This window comes from Nelumbo nucifera, chromosome 4, assembly GCF_055504915.1.
Source record: "Nelumbo nucifera cultivar China Antique chromosome 4, China Antique-T2T, whole genome shotgun sequence".
NCBI lineage: Eukaryota > Viridiplantae > Streptophyta > Magnoliopsida > Proteales > Nelumbonaceae > Nelumbo > Nelumbo nucifera.
In genome coordinates, this window is record NC_142652.1 from 94416346 (window position 1) to 94440486 (window position 24141).

General features: G+C 40.4%; 1 protein-coding gene across 3 annotated transcripts; it reads right to left on the bottom strand.

Annotated features, from left to right (window-relative positions):
* Nucleotides 1-1377: 1377 nt before the first annotated feature.
* LOC104610200 (high mobility group B protein 14) lies at nt 1378-23869 on the bottom strand. 3 transcript variants are annotated; one of them, XM_010276717.3, is made up of 6 exons: nt 23713-23869; nt 23444-23626; nt 12213-12270; nt 12032-12076; nt 1850-1930; nt 1378-1662 (listed from the first exon to the last, which is right to left on the bottom strand). In XM_010276717.3, exons 1-6 carry the CDS (start codon nt 23769-23771, stop codon nt 1615-1617), a joined length of 474 nt encoding a protein of 157 aa, XP_010275019.1. In that variant the 5' UTR covers nt 23772-23869; the 3' UTR covers nt 1378-1614. The 3 variants fall into 3 exon arrangements, with proteins under 3 accessions (XP_010275019.1, XP_088759203.1, XP_088759202.1); XM_088903077.1 differs by lacking the exon at nt 12032-12076; XM_088903076.1 differs by lacking the exons at nt 1378-1662; nt 1850-1930 and adding an exon at nt 4244-4481.
* Between the last annotated feature and the right edge of the window lie 272 nt (nt 23870-24141).

Sequence of the window (24141 nt, forward strand, 5' to 3'; positions counted from 1 at the left end):
AATACAATATGAGATACCACACCTTTAATATGCCTATTTTTGTTTTTTTTTTGTAGGCCTATTCTTTGTTATTTTGGTATTTTCTTCTCTTCATCATTCATCAAACTATTGAGCATTTTTAGTAATTTTACTTCTTACCTACGTTGTCAAGCTCGTTAATAACGAAAAAACAGTTTAATGGGGTAGAGTGGCAAAGCATTGGAAAATTCCTTGTCAGTATCTTCCTGTACTTTAGGGGGTTATGTGTCAAGTCAGTCCCTAAACTTGAGGTCGCTGTTAACAATTAAGTGAAATGACGGAAATACCCATCATTTCCCTAAACGAGAAACAAAATGAAATAAATGCCACTACCTAAAAACCCCTTATTTGTCCCATGGGCACCATGTTCAATCGGTTAACGTCGTCAAAGAAGACAACAAAACCCTTGTCGTTGTTGTCTCCAGAGAATAAAGGTCAAAAAAATTACATTTTCTCCCTATTTTTTGTCATCTTCACTAATGTTAAATGATACCCATGTTCCTTGTGTGCCCAGGGTTTAGGTTGTCTTTGGGTTTGAATCTAGAGTTGTTTCACACCATCACCCCTGTGATGAACTGGCAGTAGATACTACAATACCACAATGAACCCGCAATTCACCAAATCTAGTCAGCACCCGAACCTAAAGAAACCATATTCGGACCCATCCAAAGGTCACAAGCCCACCTATGTGCGCGATAAAGCTACGCCCATTAAGGCGTGCGATGAACTCACAACTTGCAAGCCCGCCCGCGACGATGGGTCAAAAGAGACATAGACTGGGCCCATGACAAGGCATGCAGACCTCTTGATAGCAAAAGACCTTATGAGCCGCCACATAGAAGCGGTGAGACGCCAACCACCGAAAGTGATGTCACTGATGCCACGTATAATTAGTCATGGCGCACAAAAGGATAGTAGCACATGTGAGTAATGAGAGATCTCAAGGATAAAGAAAGCTAATCCTTGAGAAGATCCTCATGAAACACATGGCAATACTCCATTACTACATCTAATAATTGACAGCAAATCAAATATCCCCTTTCCTGATACAGAACGAATATCCCCATCTCTTACCTTTTAGGATCTCTGGATCTCCTCCATAAATAGGGATCATCCTCATATTGAAGGAGTTATCCAATCTGAGCATTTCTGTGCTATCAGTACCCTCGAGTATCCCCAACACTCCCATTCTCTAGGACCTTAACCTGCATCTTTCCCCAGACCCCAGGCCTCTCTTTGTCCTTCAAAAAGACCGCCCCATCTAGCCTTACCCCCCATACTACAGGAGGTATCTCATTTTTTATGGTTTTTTTTTTGTTACTTGTTTTGGAAATTAATCACTTGTAATTACCTAAAACCTTGCCCGAACCAGAACATAGAGATAACCTTAGCAATATTGTTAAAATGAGAACAAGCCCAATCAATAGGTTTTCCTTACTAGAAATTTGATTTGCGGGCATCAAATTTACATTGGAATTGATACAGAGATGGTTTCGATGACAAAGATGATAGTTGTTGACCTATGGAGCTAATATACAACCCTACACCCCCCTCTTCTACTCTAATCCCAGTCAACATTGTTTCTCTCAACTAACTCTACTCATCATATTCCGAATCTTCACTTTCTTGATCCTCACCACTTTCCTGCAATTAGATGAAGACATTATTAAAAATAAGAAGATAGGGCAAGATTATATAAGCCAACCATGCCAATTGTGGAAATCCAAATTAGTGGCTTAGAGAGGCTGGATTACAAAGCCAATTAAGAAAAAAAGTAACAGGTAAAAGATTAAAAAAAAGGCAAAAGCCTTGAGTTCAGTGAATAAGCTACCTTTCTCTTGATATACTCCGCCATTGCCTCCTCGAACTCTGCTCTCTTTTCTGTGGCGATGTCATAGTATTGAACTTTTTCCTAGAAAAGGACAAAAATTAAAAGCTAAGATGTTAAGGTAGTTGTCAAGGTAAAACTTTTTCAGGGGTCACCATGTGCCTTCATGTTTTTATATCATGGTATACAAATTTTTGGTGTAGTGCAGCTAAATCACATCATATTATGTAAAAAAGGTAAAATGGTATAAAGAGTACCATAAAAGCAAAGGCTTTAAAAATCGACCCGAAAACAAAAACCGTTTTGACCACCAGTTTCCAGGTCAGCAGTTCAACCGTCCAGGCCGAGTGGTTCGAGCAGGTTGATTTATTTGACCTATTAGGGTAAGGGTAAGAGGATGATGTGTGTGTGTGTATCTATATATATTATGAGAAAAGAGAGAAGTTGCTGTCGGCTGGGAAAGGAAAGAAAAGAAAGAAAGAAAGGGAAGAAGAAGGAGGAGGAGGAGGTGGCGGCGACTCAGATCTCGCAGATCTCTCTCTCTCTCTCTCAGAGCAGTGATTTCAGGTCTGATATCTAATTTCAATCCCTCCCCCCATCTCTTCTCGATCTCTCTGTACATGCTCTCTTAAAAAATTAAATAACAAATATTTTATTAAACCGTGAACCGCTTTCTAGAGTCTACCTGTTTAGTGGTTACACCGCCCAGGTCAGCGGTTTTTGACTAATTCAACGGTTTTTTCAGAAATAGCAGTCCACTTGAAAAAAGGACCCAGAGGTATGACTGTTTCCTGGGTCAAACGGTTCAACCATCCACTCTGGTCCGATTTTCAAAACAATGCATAAAAGGTAAGTTTTCAATTTAGAGAGCATGACAGAGGCTTTATCCCCATTTTTTTACTTTCCTTCTTTGATTTGTCATACAATACAAAGACATTATATTCCCCGTGCCTCTTCACATTAATAGAATCACTTCTAATGTTTGCTTGCTGCTTCAACTAGGGAAACAAGTTGAAATTAACCAAATCATCATGGTTACATGACAAGGTGGCTCTCTTGTTGTCTAGCCTTAACACCTTCAATCTTAAGATTTTCTTGCCAACAGGATAAAGTTACATTTTCACATCAAGGCAAAAAGAAAGCAAGATTATCAAGCATAAATGTCACTCATGAACAGCAAAGCATTGCTAAAGAGCAACAAGTTAGGTTCCATTTAGGTCCCTTGCTGCATCGTCTGAATGGCTAACAAGATAAACTAGTTTACTATGCACAGTAATGCTGAAGAAACATAAAAGATGCTAGTTGGTGTCCTGGACGTTTGATGGTACCTAGGTGGAAAAGGATAAACCTAAAGCCTTTTTGCAAACAGGGGATATCTTGTGACTCAATTCTTTTGTTTAGAGTGGCTGAGGAAACCCTAGAGCATGGTGATTTGACCTAACATTACAGAAAATCAACTCGAATTAACAGCACATGCTCTGCTGATGCAGTGGGTTGGTTAACCATAGAAGGTTAGAATAAATCATGTGGTCCGGCGTCTCACAAAATAAGAATGCAGCAGAAAAAATGTTTCAGAAAATGAGTACAGGAAAAAAGAATTTCAAGTAAGTATTGAGAAATAAAAAAGGTTCAACATCAATTCAAGAACTAGAACTACCAAGAATTAGTCAAGAACCTTTCATGAATACATGGCAGCATGTAGTAAGAGAATCAAAAAAAAAATCAGGTTAAATCACAAGAAATAGAAAAAGGGTTAGATTTTACACAGGAACGGAGAAAGGTTAAAAAAATAACATCAATTCTAGAACCACAGCCAGTAACTTTAATGCATCAAACTATCAATCTATTGCTCTTCTGGCCTTGCATAAATATTTAAGAGAAAGACAGAGAGAGAGAGAGAAAGAACAAAGATTGGTCCACATCATACAAGTTGACCCCACAACTAAGAATAGTCCAAGATTATCAAAGAACACCTTTAAGAGAAAAATATGACCCATCAGCACACTAAAAAATAAATAAATATTTAAATTTAAAGATAATTTGATTCTAGCCATAAATCTGGTAAAATTATACACCATAAACCTGCCACTAGAACCCCACATTCAAGGGAAATCAGTGATCTCTTACATACATGAGAATTCTTCTTTGATCTAAGAACCATCATCCAAGAGTGCTTCAAGATCGCATCTTCAAATCATCTAGAGATCAAGGGTGTGCTGCCTCTAGGTCTTTTTGGTTGTTAAATTTTATTTCTTTTTGTGATTTCTGGGGGTGTGTTGCCTCCCCTCTTGTACCCCTTTCTTCCATTTTATCAAAAAAAAAAAGAAAAGAAAAAAGAAATTTTCTGATGTGGTTGGCCCACTAAACACTGTAGGCCCCACTTCTGATATTTGCTAGTTTTCTATGGGGCCTCTCATATATGCTAAGAATGAGTTCTGAAGCTGTTAACCTTTTTTTCTTTCTTTTCAATCTTATAACCTTCTATAGGACTTGAAGTGGATCAAATTGATATAACCATACAAATGCTACAGCATCAAGGTAAAAAAGAAAAAAGATAAGTTTTTATAGGCACAACTTTACCCAGTGCTGCATGGACACAGACATGAGAATCGGAATTAGATGCCTGTCCAAGAGCCTGACTCGGCAAGATGAGAAAACATGGAGTCACAGACACATCTATGGAAAAGTATATACTATTAAAATATTTCATATTTTTTGAATTCTAACATTATATACCTATAAAAAATGTTTCTTTCATTAGTTGTTTGATGCAAAAAATGGATTCTTGTATATTAGTTGTTCATTTATGTCAAATAAGCTAGGAGATAAAAAGAAACGTTACATAGAAGTGCCCTCACAAATTCATGAAGTGTTGGGCTCCAAAATGTGTCCAACAAGACACATCATCCATTTAGGAGAGTTCATGCAACATGATTTTTTTTTTATCAGAAACGATAACTTTCATTAGAGATAAGTTAACCTGAAATACAGAATTCAACCCTTATTAGAAAAGGTTGATCCAATAAACATCAAACATTACAGCACTGCCCAAAAAAGACTCTCCCTTGCAATCCCTTGTTTTGCTAGGGCGTCAGCAAAACCATTTGCTGATCTCCTTACCCACTTGAACCAAACACCCACCTCCCTTGTTATGCTAAGAATTTCCCTTATCAGCTGTCTATATTGCCAAATTCCCAGCTGCCCTGATTGCATCCACCCAATTACCAACTTGGAGTCTCCCTCTATCTCAATCTACTGTAACCCCAACTGTTTGGCCAGTTTTACACCTTGATGTAGTGCCAAGATTTCCGCTCTTAAGGAATCTCCAACTCCTCTTGGGCCTGAAAACAAAGCCATTATCTGCCTTCATTATCTCTGAAAACACCTCCTATACCAGATGGGCCTGGATTACCTATAGAGCTTCCATCAAAGTTCAGTTTCACCCTTTGTTGTGCCAGTGGGGACCAAACTTCCTGTATCATAGCTTTGGAAGTAGTAGTAGATGCCACAATACCCCAACTTCTATAAATGTCTTCAACTGAGAAATCCTTAAAAAGATCACAGGATTTCAACCAATGGATAACCTTAGTAGTTATTCCTTCCACAACCTCTTCCTTGGATCTACATCTGCCTTTAAAGATCCTATTGTTTCTTTCCTCCCACACTGACCACAATACAGCAGCTCTAGTGGCTCTCCACATAATCCTTCCACGAACCGTTGGTTGCCTGTAAAAAGTTGGATCAAAGAGGTTCGCCACGCTTGAGGAGAGAGTCCACTTGTAGCCAAAGAGAGAAGAGAACCAAGACCAAATAAAGAACACAAAGGGACATGAGATTAGTAAATGTGAAATTGTCTCGCCAGAACCCAAACATAGGCAACAAACATGGGGGGAGAGGCACATATTTGGCCTCTTTTTCTGCAATAAATCCAAGGTGTTGATTTTTTTGAGTACCACTTCCCAACAAAAGGCCTGAATTTTAGGGGGTACAGGGCTACCCCACACCTCCTTTGAAGGAAAGTTCCCTACAAGGTTAGAGGTCTGAAGCAAAATGTTATAGAAAGAAGAGCAATTGAAAAAACCAGAAGGGGAAGGTTTCCAAATTCTGCCATCTCTACAGGACTGATCAAGAAAGACTTCCCCTAACTGAGTGATCAATTTATCAACCATCCCCATTTCAGAATCCCTTAGACCTCTTCTCAAGCCCAAATCCCAGGAGTTATCAACAAACAATGAAGATATCACTTTTCTTTTGTTTTCAGACAAGGAGTAAATAGAAGGAAATCTATCTCTAAGGGAGTTTTCACCAACCCAAATAAGGAAGCATAAGAGGCAAAATACCTTGAATAGCTTTCCAAGGAGAACACTGAGAAGCCCCAGGGTCGAGTCCTGCATCCCAATCGTTATCTGCCAATCCATGAATACTAAAAATCAATCTAGACCAAAGTCTGTCCTGTTCCATCGGTAGTCTCCAAATCCATTTCCCCAGCAAAGCCATGTTTCTTAATCTTATATTTCCTAACCCAAGGCTTCCATCATCCCTACTCCTAGAAACAACCTCCCACTTCACTAAGTGATCCTTCTTAGTATCCCCTGGTTCCCACAAGAAATCCCTCATTATCTTCTCTAACTGGTTAGCTACTTTCATTGGTACTCTAAAGGTAGACAGGAAATAAACTGGCAAGTTGGCTAAGGTTGACTTGATTAAGGTTATCCTACCCCCTAAAGAGATGTAATTCCTCTTCCAATTTTCTAACCTCTTGGAGAATCTTTCAATTACAGGGTACCAAAAACTCTCAACCATTGGGTTCCCTCCCAGTGGTAGCCCCAGATATTGTAAAGGCCAGTCCCCCACTTCACACCCCAAAATCCTAGCTAGGGAATCCACCTCCTCTCCGCCTAGATTGAGCCCTGCCACAACTTTTTCCCTAAATCACTTTAAGATTGGACTTCCTTTCAAATTGAAGCACTAGACTCTTTAAGTTCCGTAATTCCCCTTCCTCCATGTCACAAAACAAGATGATGTCATCTGCAAATTGTAAGTGTGTGACCACCACCTCCTCCCTACCAATCCTCCAACCTCTTATCAAATTGTTAGCATCGGCTCTCGAAATCATGGCACTCAACACATCAACTACTAGGGTAAAGAGGAATGGGGACAATGGATCTCCTTGCCTAATACCCCTCTTTGCAGGAAAGAAACCCTTAGCTACACCATTCGCCAATATTGAGAAATGACATGAAGAAATGCATCCCTTTACCCAACTACACCATCTCTCCCCAAACCCTCTCCGCTTGAGAACCTCTAGTAAAAAATCCCAGTCCACCATGTCATATGCCTTTTCCTTTCTCCTCCTCTTCACCTCAACTCATTCATTGGCAATAAGTATTTGATCTACAATTTGTCTTCCTTCTACAAAGGCCCCTTGATACGGTGAGATTAGAGATAGGAGGATCTTTTTTAATCTTAGCGCTAGGACTTTAGAGAAGATCTTATACATGCTTCCCACCAGGCTTATAGGTTTGAAATCCTTTGGTTGGAGAGCGTCCTTCTTCTTAGGAACCAAGGCAATAAAAGTTGCATTTGCTCCCGAGTTAAATTTGCCTCTCTCATAGAACTCTTCAAAAACCTCCAACAAATCCTCTCTAATTATCTCCCAACAATCTTGATAGAAGGCCATCGAAAAACCATCTGGCCCAAGAGCTTTAGCTCGATCCATGGAGAAGATTGCATTTCTCACTTCTTGGGCCTTCAATCTTCTTTCCAAAGATTCCAATAAGACACTATCTTCCACCCTCCACTCCAAGTCCTCTAAGCTCTCACTAGGTCTCCCTGGGTTGTCATACACTAATTTGAAGTGATTAACCAAAGCTTGAGCTATATCATCTTCCCTTGTCAGCAATTGCCCATCCCACTCCAATTTTGAAACATAATTCTTCCTTCTCCTCCCATTTGCCAACGAATGAAAAAACCTTGTATTGATGTCCCCTTCCTTTAGCCATTTGCACCTAGATTTTTGCCTCCAACTTATCTCCTCCTTCCTAACAAGATCTTCCAGTTCCTGTTTCAAATTCCATCTTTCCACCGTACCCTCTTCCCCCAACCTTCTTTCAGCTTCTAGTCCATCTAGCTCCTACACTCTCTGACTGATTTCCACTTTCCTTTGCTCTAATCTACTAAAAACCTCTTTATTCCAAATCTTGAGTCTAGCTTTCAGGAGTCGTAGTTTCTTGTAAAACCTATACCCCTTCCATCGGAATTCCACTTGGTCCACTTCCCACCATTCTTTTACCTTAGCTAGAAACTCTAGATGAAGTAACCACATGTTTTCAAACCTAAAAGGGCACGGGCCTCCATCTAGTCTTTCTTGAGACAACCTGATTGGGCAATGATATGAAATAGGTCTCGGCAATGCTGTAACACCTAAAGTCCCCCATTCAGCTTCCCAATCCACTTTAAAGAGGAACCTATCCAATCGACAACAGATAGGGTTTTCTTGGACGTTTGACCAGGTAAAATTTGCTTGCTGAAGAGGGAGGTCCCGCAATGCAAAATTCTCCACAAAGAGATTAAACTTCCTCATGCTAGATGTAATCCTATGACTGGGGTTATTGGACTCGTTTAAGAATCTTATGACATTGAAATCCCCACCCAAACACCAAGGGCCATCCCACAATCCCCTAACAGCTGCTAGTTCTTCCCAGAAACCTTCCCCACGATTGTGCAAAGGCCCAACTCAAATTTCTTGTTGACCAAATGCTCCTCACCCATTTCTCGTCCACCTCAAACGGTTTTGATTCTTGTATTAAGACCACATCTGACTTTTCTCTTCTCAAGAAGTCTTTGATCACTTGCCTTTTCTTTGAACTCCCCAAACCTCTTACATTCCAGCTTATTAACTTCATGGACAAACAAATCAGTTAGCCCCAACCAAACCACCCTCTTTACTCCTTTTTTCTATCCTTCCTACCCCTACTCGCTTTATCATAAACCACCCCACTCTTCAACCTCTCCACCTCACTCAGCTTTTTCTTCCTCTTCTTAGAAAGCTCTCCTACCTTCTTACTAGACTCTTCCACCTTCTCAATTCCTTCTAGTTTCTTACCTGACCCCTTCTTCTTCTTTTTCAGTTGTCCTTTTGATTTTCCACTGTATCCACTTTTCTCCACTGTATTGGGAAATTGAATAATCTCCTCCTCAACCCTACCCTCTTTCACATTCAGCTCCTCTTCCATTCTGATTCTAAATAGTTCCATGATCAACACCCAAATTTTGTCCCCTAGTCCTCTCTCTTCTGCTTCTGAATTTATCTCCCCCACTACCTCTGTCACTTGTCCCGAATCAAACGAATTGGCAGACTTTAAAGCTGGGCTGGAATCACCTTAGGCCAGACACACACAGGACTTGAGGAAACAAAGTTAGTAACCAAAAACTGAACCTGAAAACAATCCAAACCTTGGGAGGAAGAAGACGCAATATGAGTTGCTGGAATAGCCTGAACCCCTCTTGTTTGACTTTCGCTGGGAATAGGACCCTCGAAATCAAGATCTGGATTGATTGCAGTGGGAAGCGGGTAGTTTATAGCTCTGCTTGGAGGAACCAGATTGCCAACACACACCGTACAAGCACCCATTCCCTGGTCTTTACAAAGGATTGAATTCCCTTTTCTCCCCGTTTCGGTTTTCTCCTCACCCAAGCCTGTTTTCTTTCTTTCCAACTCCTTTCTAGGCCGAACCAACTCTCCTGGAAGTGTACAAGCCTCTTCTTCGAACAGTAACTTTAATCCTGGGTCATCTTCCTCCCCAAACCTTGAACGGCATTTACTCTGTATACTACCATAGCTGGACACTTCAACATACAACTCCTCTTTCAGAGACTCATCATCTACACTTACCCAGTCTGAGCAGAATCCTCCTCTTCTAACCTCGTGCGATTATATCTCGGATTAGGTTTATCTGGGCTAGTGGAGTAAGAGACCAGTCTTGGCTGCCACGCTAAAGTCGGACCAGACAAACGTTTTTCTTTCGAGCCAGTTGCAGACCAATCTGAAGAGGACGAAGATATACCACAGCGAATGTCCATAGTCTTTTGAACCTTGTTCCACCTCACGTGCCTATTTAAGTGGTCACCTGATTTATCTATGGGCTTACTTGCTGTTGGAGTCTTATTTCCAGGCCCATCCACTTTAAGTTTAAGACTGGGCCCACCAGTACCCCTCACTTCTACCGTTGGCCCATCCTTATAATTTTGAACCTGACCCAGTCTTTTTAAAAGTTTAGTATTGGTTCCCTGACTGCAGGCCTGGGCCATATCAAACGACAATCCACCTGGTTGTTGTTCCAATCTACCTCCACCTGTCCCCACCTTTGGACACTTGTTCAAATTCAAAAAGTCATCCGACAAACTTTCTCCACCTTTGGACGTTACTACCTGAGCAAAAGTGCTAGTCCGATCCTCTGACTTGCCAATTAAAGTGGAAGACTGGGGTACTGCTTTCCTATCCCTTGCTTTTACAGTTTCTTTCCCAGTGTTAACTCGAACCTTGGAGGCCACGTCATCTTCGTCTTCCCCACTCCTCCCCAATCTCCACCATCTAGCTTCTGTAGAAGTTGCAATCCAAACCCTGAGTTCTACATTATCTGAAGTTAAATCCAAAGACCTTGGGATAAGCTCTGGCTTTGCTCCTGCTACATTAATCTGCACGGCACTCAGGTTGGAAGCATCAAAGGAAACCATCTTGCCTCCACATAGCTTCGCAACTTTCCTGAATACCTCCATCTTCCATAGATGGAAAGGCAACCCAATAATTTTCAGATTGATAAGTTCTGTGGGTTCTACCAACTGTACATTGCAAAAAAGCTTCCATTTCTCCAACACCACCACACCTTGCTCTGTTACAGCCGAAACAGTAGCAAAATCCAGAGGAATCCCCTGAAAATACACTACAGCCTTGTGGTCGTCAAAGGGAGAAATCTGCAACACCTCTGTAGTCTTCAATATCTGTTGGACTTCTTCACCTAGTCTCTCCCAATCTTTTACTTTCTTGTTTACCGTTAAGCTGCCAATCCTCTTTAGGTTTGTTCACCCACAATTTCACCAAACCTAGTCCAGCATCAATCTGCAATTTACTTTCCGTCCCTATCTCCTCCTCTCCTGGGATCTCCCTGAAAACTTTCCCTGACTGCCCTTCAGATTCTTCCTTAATTTTTTGACCATCTTTTAGGGCACTTTCTCTGTCATTAGTTGCCACCATAAACTCCTGAATTGCTTCTGCTAACTTGTCCCATCCCGAGGCCTCCCTTCCTTCAGGGAAACAGGTAAACTGCTTCAGCCCCTCACCAAAGTGTTCCTGCACTCCCAAAAACCTCCCGTACTTGGTTCTTTTTTCTTTCAGCCACGTACTTCCTGTTCTGTTCCAATAGACAGCACCTCCACTCCCTTGATTTTTCTGTTATTTTAGCTCCATCGAGAACTCCTTGGAACCATGGTACCGCCCTTCCTTCGAGAAGTAAAGAAGCTTTCCTCGATTATACAATCTTTAGAGAGAGTCCATTTCTAGTCCAGATTTCTTCCAAGATGAAAGTCTTCGCTTCCACCTTCAGCACATTCTTCCATCTTTTTGCTTGCAGGAACTGACCTTCCCTCCCTCTTTCCAAGCTTCCCCCGCTGGTCATCTGGGGTCTTCATGCAACATGATTTTGCCAATGTTTGTAAAGCTATACACCCATGAAACTGGAATTACAATAACCCATATGACACAAGGATGAGTGCATCCAGAAATACCAAATTCCATGTGCATGGTTGATGCACCAGTGCTACTTGTTTTTTTGATAGATAAATATAATTAGCAGCAGTAAAGGAAATCAATCAATGCATTAATGTTACTTATTGAACGATGTTCAGATTATACAAAAAGAATAAAGGACAAAAACAGTAGCTAATCTCATCTATAGTTTAGCTCATTATTTGTGCATTAAGTGTGTTGATTTTGGAACTGATTGAAAGCTTATCTGTACTATTATAAAGTTAACCTTGAATGCAGTTCATGATTCATACTGCTGTAAGCCAATCCTATGAGATGAGGACATGTTGGGATTTGAGATGCCCTCAAAACCACTCACAGCCTTCATATAAAATCACATGCACAAAGACAGTCAGAAACTGAGAACAATAATTGAACCAAACCTCATATGTCATTGTTTTCCACTTCTCCCCACATGCCTTGCCAATCTAAAGAATGAGAATATCACAGAATGCATGAATTAAAAAACTGAAAGGGAAAGAAATAAAGGTAATGAAAGAATGAATGGCTTGAATTAGTAGGGAAAAATTCAAAGAAACAATCTGCAGATGATCTAGCACATACATCGCGCATTGACTTCACATCTGGATTTTGTTCCTGGTATTCCTTGCGAAAATCCTCCCTTCAAAATCACAAAAATGTGCAGTTAAAATGTAGAACGTGACAAAGAACATATGGGTTATATGATGATGTAGAAATACTCATGAACTTGTGCACACTGAATATAGTTCCATGCTTCAATAAAACCAATGCCCATTTTCTGCTAATTGTTGCTATGGTTAACAGAAGGTAATTCTGGGAGACCAAACCTTTCTTTTCTTTATTTCTTTCTTTTTATTTATTTTTTTTCAGGGGGGGGGGGAGGGGGGAGTTTGGAAGGGAGGAAGAGTGTTGGCATTAAGGCATAAATGATAGATCATAAACAATAGTTTACTTTAATTGTTAATTTACAAATCCAAAGCAAAGTCCAATATAATGCTCTACATTATGTTATCCATAACCATGATTTTTTTTCTTTTGCTGCAACACATAACCACGAATATTGAATCAGATAAATGCAGGATGAAACCACAGATAAATACATCCATTTATTTATTCTTCTTGAGTGTCTGAGTATAGATTTAGAAGAGAATGAGAGAGAAGAGAAAGAAATGAGAATAAGAAAAAAGGAAAAGAGAAATGTGGAGAGCGCTAAAAGCATGAGGTGCAGGTGCCAGCTTCTATTCTACTTAGATAGCAACTGTATAAAATAGTAAAATAACCAGTAAACCCATGGTCATGTGACTCCATAAAAAAGCCTCACAAAACAAGGGTAAAAATAAGAAAAGAGAAAATACCGTACAGTAGTAATGGTTGTGCTTAGAGCAGCAGAAAATGTTCCAAGATTGGGTTTTGATAAATAAATATAAGAAAATGTCAAGAATGAATAAAAAATTAAAGTCCAAGTGCTGTAAAAGATGCAGAAATAGAGATGTAGGTAGCAAACTCAGAAAGAGTGATGACTGAATGAGTTACAGTGGCCGGGATGAGCTCCAATAGGAGCCTGCCAGACACTCAGATCCCTTCCTTCTCTCCCTACCAGAGGGACCACTGAAGTGAAAACTTTTGAAATTGAGGGCAATCTCCAATCTAACACTGCCTTCTGCATTCTTATTGGAGAGAAGTAGGGGTTTCTGGAAAAATTGACCCTTAGAGAGGATGAAGCATTGAAAACTCCTTAAGCTTTTATTGCAGCTTCAAGAGGATGGTTTAAATGTTCTGGAAATAAGGAGATTATTCTTCAGAGGCCTACACTCCACCCTCCAACTAAAATCGAAAACTTCACCTCTTGGGCAGGTGAGGAAAGCGCCAGGGGTATATTCATACCTGAAGATGATGATTCTTGTGGGTGGCATGCAATGTTGGATTCCCTCAAGCCACTGATGAGGAAACCTCAAGACCCTCCTTTACCTGCTTTAAACATAGAGACCTTCCCCCCTCCCCCTTTCCCTTGAACCTGGAAAGCTACATAGTCAAAACTAGAAGCAGTAGCTTTATTAACACTCTGCATAATTTCAATCCCTTCAGAGCCTAGAAGCTGGTTTTCATTTGTGAAAAAACAACTGATTTAGTTTGGAGTGACATAGAAAAAGGGTTATCAGCAAACCCACATACCACTGCATTGATTGCCCTTAAACCTCTTGATGGTACTGTTAAAGACACAAATGAACAGAGGCTACAGGTATATTCCTGTTATGGGCCCGCGAATAGGATCTCATCACGGGTTGGTCCACGGGGAAAACCTCCTGCTTTCCCTTGTTCCTCCCTTTCCTTGAAGAACCTATCTTGCCGCCCTAAAGGTGATTTGTTCAAGAGATCACCCTAACTCTCCTTTACTCTTCTCTTTGACTGAAATTTTGGATGCCTTTATTCAATAATAGTGGCCCCTTAAATAGGAGATTACAAGAGTCTTGCTCTTAGGGAGACTCCTTGCTGAATAGGGAGACCTCCAACTCTATCTTGATAAGATAAGACTGATAAGATAAGATAAGTCTCTCTTAATCCTAATCTAATAAGCTAAGATAATCTAATCTACTAACTTAATAAGATAAGAATAACAAGATAGTCTAATCTAATCTGCTGAATGGATAAGACTGTTGCTGCCGAATTGGATAGGATGAGGACACCGGATCATTGCTGCTGCTGCTCCCAATATGCGTCCACATCATTACTCCCCTCTTGGACTACGAGCTTGTCCTCAAGCTCAAATTCAGGATGGGTGTCGGGAAACACCGTCAAAGGAATCCCGGATAGGTGGAATGACTTTGCCCCCCTGGATCGGGTTCCAATGAAGAGGGTTCATCCTCATCTTCCTCTTGTTTCACCAGGAGGCAGAAAAGTCTCTTGCACTTGTGCCCTGCTGAGTAGAGTTCATCGCAATTAAAACATTGGCCCCTTGCCCTGCGTTCCGCCATCTCAGCCCTGGACAAGTGCTTAATAGGGGGTGCAACGACGCTGCTCCCCACACTGGATGCTGATCTGGAATTGTTGCTCGCCTGTGGCTTCCGTTCTTGGCTGGCTGCTGAATATGGAGCCATTCCAAGTGGTTCTGGGGATGCCCATGCTGATGGAGACCGCCCTATACTGAAGGTTCCGCGGCTGAGTTGTAGTTTGCGTTCGAAGGCGCGAGCTATATTCATGGCTGTAACCAGGTTGGGGGGATTCTGCATTTCCACGTCCACCCGCAGGGGTTCTGCTAACCCAGCGATGAACATGTCTACCTGCTGGTCCGGTCGCACTGAAGTTGCCCTTGCGAGGAGGGTCTAGAACTGGCGCTGGTATTCTACCACCGTGCCGGTTTGTTTAAGGTTAATCAGTTGGCCTAAGGGGTTGCTTGTCAGTGGGGGCCCAAATCTAAGAAGGCAGTAGGACTTGAACTGGGTCCAATTGAGCCCAGGTTCTTTCTGTTCTAATCGATAGAACCAGAGTTGCGCTTCCTCTGTTAAGTAAAAGGCGGCTAGGCTTACCTTATCCCGGTCGTCTGTCCGTTGATTTCGAAAAAGCTGCTCGCACTGGTACAGCCAGCCCAAGGGATCTCCATTGCCGTTGTACGACGGGAATTCTAACCTGTTGTACTTGGGGATGACTACGGCCCCCTAGTTGCCGAACTGCTGTTCGCCGGAAGACTCCGGCAGATCTGGTCGGCGGCCGCTAGTGGCTGTCACCCCTTCTATGTTCCTCTCTTTGCTAGAAAGGAATAACTCCATCAGACGCCGTAGTTCCCTGACTTCGTCCTTGATTTCCCGTACTTCCGAGCTGGTCTCCATGAGTCGGTGCTCGAGTTTGTGGACCCTGGACGGCAGCTGCTCCAGATCACCCATGACGCCTTGCTCTGATACTAAAATTGTTATGGGCCCGCGAATAGGATCTCGTCACGGGTCGGTCCACGAGGAAAACCTCCTGCTTTCCCTTGTTCCTCCCTTTCCTTGAAGAACCTATCTTGCCGCCCTAAAGGTGATTTGTTCAAGAGATCACCCTAACTCTCCTTTACTCTTATCTTTGACTGAAATTTTGGATGCCTTTATTCAATAATAGTGGCTCCTTAAATAGGAGATTACAAGAGTCTTGCTCTTAGGGAGACTCCTTGCTGAATAGGGAGACTTCCAACTCTATCTTGATAAGATAAGATTGATAAGATAAGATAAGTCTCTCTTAATCCTAATCTAATAAGATAAGTCTCTCTTAATCCTAATCTAATAAGATAAGATATTCTAATCTACTATAACTTAATAAGATAAGAATAACAAGATAGTCTAATCTAATCTGCTGAATGGATAAGACTGTTGCTGCCGAATTGGATAGGATGAGGACACTGGATCATTGTTGCTGCTGCTCCCAATACGCGTCCACATCAATTCCAGAAGAAGAAGAAGGCCACATCAGCCTAGTGAATCCATTTCAAAGGTAGCTGGAGTTTACTGAATTAAACATGTTGGCAAGTTGTTGTAAATCTGTTGTAAGTTAGTTATGATAGAAACTAGACATTTGGCAAGTTGTTGTTGTAAATCTATTTTACTTACAATAAGATGTGAATAAAGTTTTCACAATTTTCTTCTCTTGTCTTCTTCTCTAATTCAGGATGTCATCCTCCCTCGAAGAGGATCTGCGTTAGGCAGCTCCCCAGCATTTGGTATCAAAGCTTACGGCAGGACACATCATGCCAAGCACACGATTGGAAACCATGGAAGAATGAATGGATTGAATGGAGAGATTCATCTGCATAAAATGACGAGCGATTTGCAAGAGATCAAGCATACTTCAGCAACATTGATGGCCCAGGTGGAGAAAAACTGTGGAAGGAACCCATGATGGCGATCAAGAAGGGAATGGCAGAGATCAAGGAGGAGGAAATCGTGGTTGGACAATGACCAGGTCAGCCAAGTTATACTTCCCAAAATATTCAGGTGAGGATCCCATACCTTGGAAATTTAGGGCAGAAAGATACTTTGAGTACCACGATACACCCAGCCACCAAAGGGTTCTCATCGCTTCATTCCATCTGGAAGGAGAAGCAATCATGTGGTTCCAGTGGTTTTGTCATACCCATCCACAAGATTCTTGGGTGGATTTCACAGAAGCTCTATGTATTCGTTTTGGACCAACAAGGTTCGACAACTATGATAAAGCCCTATCTAAACTTAGGCAAACAGGGTCTGTGAGGGATTATTGTTACGGAAAAAACCCAAGAAAACAGATTCGAATGGCACCCAAACTGAAAGTAAAAGTAGAGATAAAGAGAAACAAGCGCAGAGAACACACACAGATTTACGTGGTTCGGCTTATAGCCTACGTCCACGGGTGAAGGAGGAACAGAAATCCACTATGAAGATGGAAATGGAGAAGAAGTACAAAGTTGTGCTCTCATAGAGAAAACCCTAAGCCCCAAATACACCCAAAGCCTCACTCGTCTCTCACAAGACTTAGACTCTGTATACAAGAGAGAAAACCCCCGAAAATACATAACTCTTCGTATTTGGTTCGGACCTATAAGATGAATATGGATCGGGTCCATAAGAATAGAAGTCAAGGCTCTTCAATCCACTCCGGTGCTTGCAGTGGTGGTCTAGCACAGCTGCAAGAAAAGGACTCAATTGACTTAAAAGGGTGATTCACTTCTTTCTTTCTCCCCAAATCTCTAAATTCTTCCCGCCAGACATTTAATCTTTCCTTAAAAGAAGGATCTTCAAACCACATGTTCTCCAAGTGGAAAGGTGAAGGACCTCCAAAAGGTACTTCTTTCTCAATACGTACAGGACAATGATCTGAAGTAACTCTAGGCAAAGTTCTTGAAATTAATGTCCCCCACAATTCTTCCCAGTTACAGCAAAACAGAAATCTATTTAGTTTGGAGCAAGTAGGGGAGATTGAAAGTTTGACCAAGTAAAATCCACTTGCAACAGCGGGAGCTCTCTCAATTCCAGCAAATCAATTAGGTTGCCAAAGTTTCTCACACTAGTGGTGGTTCCTTGGTTTGTATTATTTGTTTCTTCCGAGAATCTAATAACATTAAAATCACCCCCCAGACACCAAGCCTCCCCCCCCCCAAAAAAAAAGTCCTCTAATAGCAAACAACTCCTCCCAAAATAAGGCCCTGGCCCTGTCTATATATGAGTTGGGACCATAGACATTTGCTAATGCCCATTCTCTCCCATCTGAGGTGCTTCTCATCTTTAGGGAAATTGAGAATTGTCCAATTAGCTCCTCTACACAATCCAACTCCTCATTTTTCCAAATTGTTAAAATCCACCCTGAGGCTCCCCAGGATGGGGTAGAAGACCAACTAAGACCCCTGATTTTCCACAAAACTCCTAATCCATTTTCTGTCCATCTCTAACAACTTGGTCTCTTGGATCATAACCACACTTGGCCTTTCTTTTCTAAGGGAATTCCTCATTATCATTCTCTTCTTTGCCTAAGCCTCTCACATTCCAACTCAAAATCTTCATCTCATTGGTTTCAAAGTCCCAGACAAGTTGTCTCAAATCAGCAGTTCCCTTTTCTTCTTTCCTTTCCCCAGTTCTCCTCTTTCTCAAAGATAAATGCCGCATTTTAGCTTTTCAATCTCATTTTTCTTCCTCTTCCTTTGTTTTCCATTTCTCCTCAAGTAGACTTTTGTTCCCCCTCTTTTTTTTCCTCTAAAAATCCTCCTTTCCCCTCTTGTTTTAAAGGAAAAACTCTCTCCCCCTTAGGCTGCCTTTCTTGAGATGGGTCTAAAATTGGGGAGTTAGGTAATCTATCCCGTCCAACTGAGAGCCTGATCTAAGGCCAAAACAAAAAGGTTTTCTAGGATTAAATTCATGATTTTATTCCTCTCTTCCTCAAAACCATTATCCAAAGATTCTCCAACCCCAAGGTTTGTGGAACTTTAGTCAAAAGCCTTCTAATAAGGTAAAATTCTAGCTGAATCTGCAAGAACAGAGGAGGCAAAATTAGGGGAAGTAATAGGGACAGATGAAGAAACAACAAGTAAAGGAACAGAAGGGGGGATAGGGTGAGAGACTCCCTGCTCCAAGCTTTCATAAGCCTTCCTTGGGGTTCTTTCTACTAAAGAGTTATCCTTGTCAGGTAAAGCATGCATAGCATCAGTTGTCTGTTCCTCTTGTGCTTCCGTACTTTGGTCCGTGTTGATATCAAGATCCCATGTACGGACACCCTAAACCTATGCCTTTGCTGGTTGTTCATTCAATTCCCTTCCGACTACATCTAAAACCGCCCCAAGTTTAAGGCAGGCAGTTCAAACTTCAAACCTACCTTCTCTCAGAGCCAAAGAGTTTTCACTAGAGGGGTCTTCAAGAAAGAGCTTTGTTACATAGTCTTCATCATCCCAGAACTTGTAGGTTTTTGTGGAGTCCTACCTTCCTATGCTAGATGGTTTACCCACTTCATAATCTTCCTCCTATCACAAGTCTTCCCAATCGCTATCTTCCTCTGAATCTTCACGAGAATGCCTAAAAAACTTTGGGTTGGGTTTACCCAGAGTTGTAACATTCTTCAAGGACACCAGTTTCCAAGCCAGATTAGATTCCAAAGCCCCCTTTGATCCATTTGACCTCCCTGAGGTTTTTGATATAGGTTTGAAAATTTTTTCAGTTGTTGCAACAGTGGGAGGGGCTCTAGAAGTCAAAAAAGCAAGATGATAGACCAAGAAAGCAGTCTCCTAATGCACGCCCTTGTCCAGGCACCTAACAATTTAAGTGTTCACATATGCCTTAACTTTTTTGAATGAGTTGAGTTAGCCAAGTTTTTCGGTTCGACCACTAGACCAGCTCTTTGTCACCCCTTTTTCTCTTGTGGGTCACAATTGGGATTTTGGTTTCCATCGAAGATTGAAGGATGGTGAACTTAGGGCTAGCAATATTTGGCACAACACATGAACACATGACCCAAACACGACATGAAGTTAGTGGGTTTGGGTTTACCTTAATCGCGTTTGTATCAAAATCATGGCAACCCAAAGTTGAGTATTAGATCATGCATGTATATTTGGTTGAAATACTATTAACGTAGTTAAGGATGACATTGAAGGTTTTTATGAATTCATTTAGGTAATGGATGATTGAATGTTTATTTTACTATTTATATATATTTATTGTTTAATTTAAACATTTTAATCGTGAGTATTTTGTGTTAATTCAGATTATACATGTTAGTACATAATTAAATAGATTAATCGTGTTAATATGGGTTACGCGGGCAATGTCATATTACCCGTGTAATAAATAGTTCATGTTCATGTTTGAAAATTTGACATGATTAATTAATCGTGTCGATCCATATCCGAATACTCCTACCTTAACACAACACGTGAACAAGAATTGCCACCCTCAAGAACTTTCTTTATTGACTAGTTTGTTACAACTCCTTGAGAGTGTGTGCTTGGACCCCTCCAAAGCGGACAGAAGTATCTGGACTCCCAATCCCACCTTGGCATGACACGTGAACACAAATTGCCACCCTCGTGAACTTACTTTATGGACTGGTTTGTTACAACTCCTTGACAGTGTGTGCTTGGACCCATCCAAACTGAACAAAAATATTTGGACTCCCAATCCCAAAGGTCGTTTTTCTTTTGTCTCCCTATTTAAGGTGGCATTCACTTTCGTGTTTATCTTGTGGACAGGACCATTTTGGTCCATTCCGTGAGAGAATGATGCATTCGGTTCACTATGGATGGTCCCCATCCACAATATCTTGTGGATAAGGACTATCTGCTCACCAATTTATCGTCCCCACATTTATCTCATGGATGGGGACCATCCATAGTTGCCAAACCGGTTTTTATGATTTAATGCATCACATTTTTGTCCTAAACTCCTCTCTTTTAACATTGTCAAGCCATAGCACACTCTTTTCCGTTCTCTGCTAAAACAGGGGACCTTCCTGTATCCTCCGTCATTCTATGCTACCGGACCGCCATTAACAAATCCACTCCTCCGCCAAGTTCACCAACCGGTCTGGAACTGGAACAGGTATGTGAGCCTAGCTATCTCTCTTGCTCTCCATTGGAAAACCAAACAGAAGCTTGTTTTCTCTTCCAAAGTAGCTCCCACCACCACTCCCCTCCACCAGAGCTGATAATTAGCATAAAATTTTTTAGGTTTCACCATAGTTTTTTTTTCATTTTGATTTTATTTTCCTTTGACATATATGGCAAATATATTTTTTATATTTACTAGTAATTACATATTGGTGTTTATTTTATCCATTATTTTTTGAATTATTGTTTCCAATTTATTTTGGGTGTGGACTGTTTTAGTCCACACATTTTGTCCATAGTTCAAAACAACTGTAGACAGTGGTGTGGTGTGGACTAGGCCATACCCACCAATTTCTCGTCCACATTACAAAACACCCCCTAATTCTCTTTGCCTATCCCCCCCCCAGGAGGTTTGATATAGACACACTCCACCCAAAGTAGGAGCTTTTTATTGAAGTGGGTCATGGGAAGATTAACACTATGGACACTTTACAAAATAGAAGACCTTTTCTGTGTGTTTCACCAAACCAGTGCATTCTTTGTAAATCCAGTAGAGAGAGTTGTTATTACCTCTTAATCTCCTATCCTTTTACTACTTATATTTGGGATTGGTTTTTCTCTTTGTTTGGGCACAAGTGGAGTTTACCAATGGAAATAAAGATGCTTTTTGACCCTTCTACCTTTATTTGGCCTAAGAAAAGGGGAAGGATCATGTGGAAATGTGTGGGAGCAGCATTGATAGAGACAATTTAGGAAGAAAAGAATGTTAAAATATTCTCAGAGAGGGAGAGAAGTAAAGAAGCAATGAAAGAATGTCAGATGACCAAAGTAATACGTTGGATTAGAACCATGGACTCATTCTTGCAATTCACTTTTGATGATATTTGGAGAAATTGGGAGGAAGTGGCTAGAAGCTCTTCTCAAAAGAAGAAAGTAAACTCAGTGTTGATGCCTCCTCATAAAGGGTATCTGAAGTTAAATTTGGATAGAAGCAGTAGGCAACCTAGGTTCCTCCGGAATAGGAGGGGTGTTGAAAGGTGAAGGACATGTCATTGATTTATTCCAAAGCCTAGTAAGAGTAGGAGATTCTATTAGAGCTGAATTGCTTGCTACACTCAAGGATTAAAATATCAATACGATATGCCCTATATCAGGCATATTGGTATCAGTATCGATGCATCCAAATTCCAAATATGCTTGGATACAACGATACAAAAATATTTTGAAAACTTTATAAGGTCCCAAACCTCTTCTGGTACCCTCTCATTATTATGAAATAAAAAATAAAAAATAAATAAATGAAGAGTATCGACCATATTGATATGCACCAATACCCATGTTGGGTATTGGTGTGTATCAATATTTCCACAACATATCCCTATGCAGTATGTCAATATTGTAATGATTTCTTAATCAATGTTATGCATTTTTTTGTTTTTAAATATACATTTGTTTTTTAACAGTAATTCTAAAATACTGTTATAAAATAGTGAGTAAGATGGGATTCACATAGCCAACCCCAAACAGTTGGGATTGAGTGAGTTCAACTGAGTAATTATAAAGTTAAGTAAAATTTTCCTTTTGCCAAATGAACCATTTTACCAAAACTGTAAAAATTGATATAAATAGAAGAGTTTAATGTTCTCTCATATCTGTAACATTTTTTATCATGCTTAAGCTATATATAATACATGGAAAATCTCATTTTTATGTAGTAATTGGAATATTCTCTAAGATTTTAGCACAATTCAGGGAATGGAAATTGCAACAATTACATTAAAAAGTAGGCTCCAAGAGGAATTGCTCCTGCAGAAGTTGATGTTATGAAGCAGAAGTGACAAGAAGTGTAGTGATACTCTTGATAATCATGTCCACAAACAAGTTTTAGTTCTCAATAATTTCTATAAGTACGTTTTTTATTTATTCTGGATAGCCTATTGAGATTTTTCTAGTGCCCAAATAAGTCATGGTTAGTTGTGGTAAAGGGGATTTCCCATTCCTCTTGTCTTGGTGATTTCTTGTCACCTGCGAACTATACTGCCTTTTCTTTTCTTCTCTTTTAAGGAGTTTTTTATTTTACTCTCAAAAAACACAAAAAAAAAGGTTTTAAGGTTTTATTTCTAGAGAACTTATCAAAGCATGAAAGTGGATCCAGCATGTTGAGTCAAGATTTCACCTTTGTACGTTTTAAGTTTTTGGAACTGATGACTTGCATGGACTAGCACCTAGAGAATTTCTTCTTAGACTTTACCCAAGAAATTTAGATCTAAATAATGATTAAAGTATTTCTTCTACTATTTTTCTTTCTCTGCTGAATATTCTTTCTGCTGTATGGCAGTGGTCAATTTCCACTGCAGCACTCCTACTTTACCACCATAGCTACAGAACAAAGGTGGTTGAGCTTAGGAGAAAACATACAGAACCTCATACACACACTTTCTCGTTGACCCTTTCAGGAAAGGGGCGAAGAGCAAAACCAAATGGCTCCAAAACAGAAGCAAATAATTATTTGCAAATTCATTTCATCTTTCCTTTTCTTTTCTTTGAGTGTTGTTAAACAATCAGAATAATATATCACCGAGTACACTGTTCTAGTCAGATGTTCAACAAGGAGTAAGAACCCAACTCCCCAATTAAGAAGAATGTGGATTACAAACATCAGAAACAATTCCTGAAGCAATATCCTAGAAAACATAGAAATTTTTGAGGAAAAGAAAAAGAACAAAGTAAATGAAATAAAAGAGGAAATGTAAAAAGCATGATTGATTGAGAGACATACAGGAAGAAGAAGAAAGCAGTTGGGGGTTTCTTGGGCTTGTTGGCATCCTCTTTCTTTGTCTTCTTCTTCGGCTTGGCTTTTGGCTTCTTGGGATTTTTTGGTCTCTTTTCTATTTCGCTAACTCTAATTGGCTTCACAGTCTTCTTCATCTTCTCTGGTGATTTTAACTTCAATGCCTTTTCCCTGACACAAAGAGAAGAACCCATGAACACGATACCAGACAAGTAGAAAGAACAGAGGAGAATTAGAGAGTACTAAGAGTTCATTACTTGTCAGCAGAGGAAGACGCAGAGAGAGACTTCTTCGACTTTGCAGGCTTCTTTGCCATCTCTCTTCTCTCTCCGTCTCTGCTGGGTTTTTATAAACTTTGCCGGCCGTCGCAGACTGGCCGATACTTTGATAGCATGACAGGAAGGGGATGTTTTAATTCGAGTTAAATTATTTAGGGTAAATTACGTATAGGTACCTGTACTTTCGGGATAATAAGTAACAGATACCTTGAACTTTCAATTGTAATATTTGAGTAGTCTAAACTTTTAAAAATAGACACTTCAGTCCATTCGTTAGTTTCTCGTCACTTCAACATTATATAATGTCAAAAATACTTTCTCATGTATTTATGTATTTTTAACATCATTCTATGAAGTAAAATCATCACCAGAGAATGTTGTCGTTTCAAAATTTTAATATGTTATTTG

Excerpts from the sequence above, each read along its gene's own strand:
- LOC104610200 (XM_010276717.3), bottom strand. The coding sequence starts at position 23,771 with ATGGCAAAGAAGCCTGCAAAGTCGAAGAAGTCTCTCTCTGCGTCTTCC. Across the intron at positions 12,077-12,212 it reads ATGTGAAGTCAATGCGCGAT|ATTGGCAAGGCATGTGGGGA; the intron begins GTATGTGCTAGA and ends CTCATTCTTTAG. Across the intron at positions 1,663-1,849 it reads CGGAGTATATCAAGAGAAAG|GAAAGTGGTGAGGATCAAGA; the intron begins GTAGCTTATTCA and ends ATCTAATTGCAG.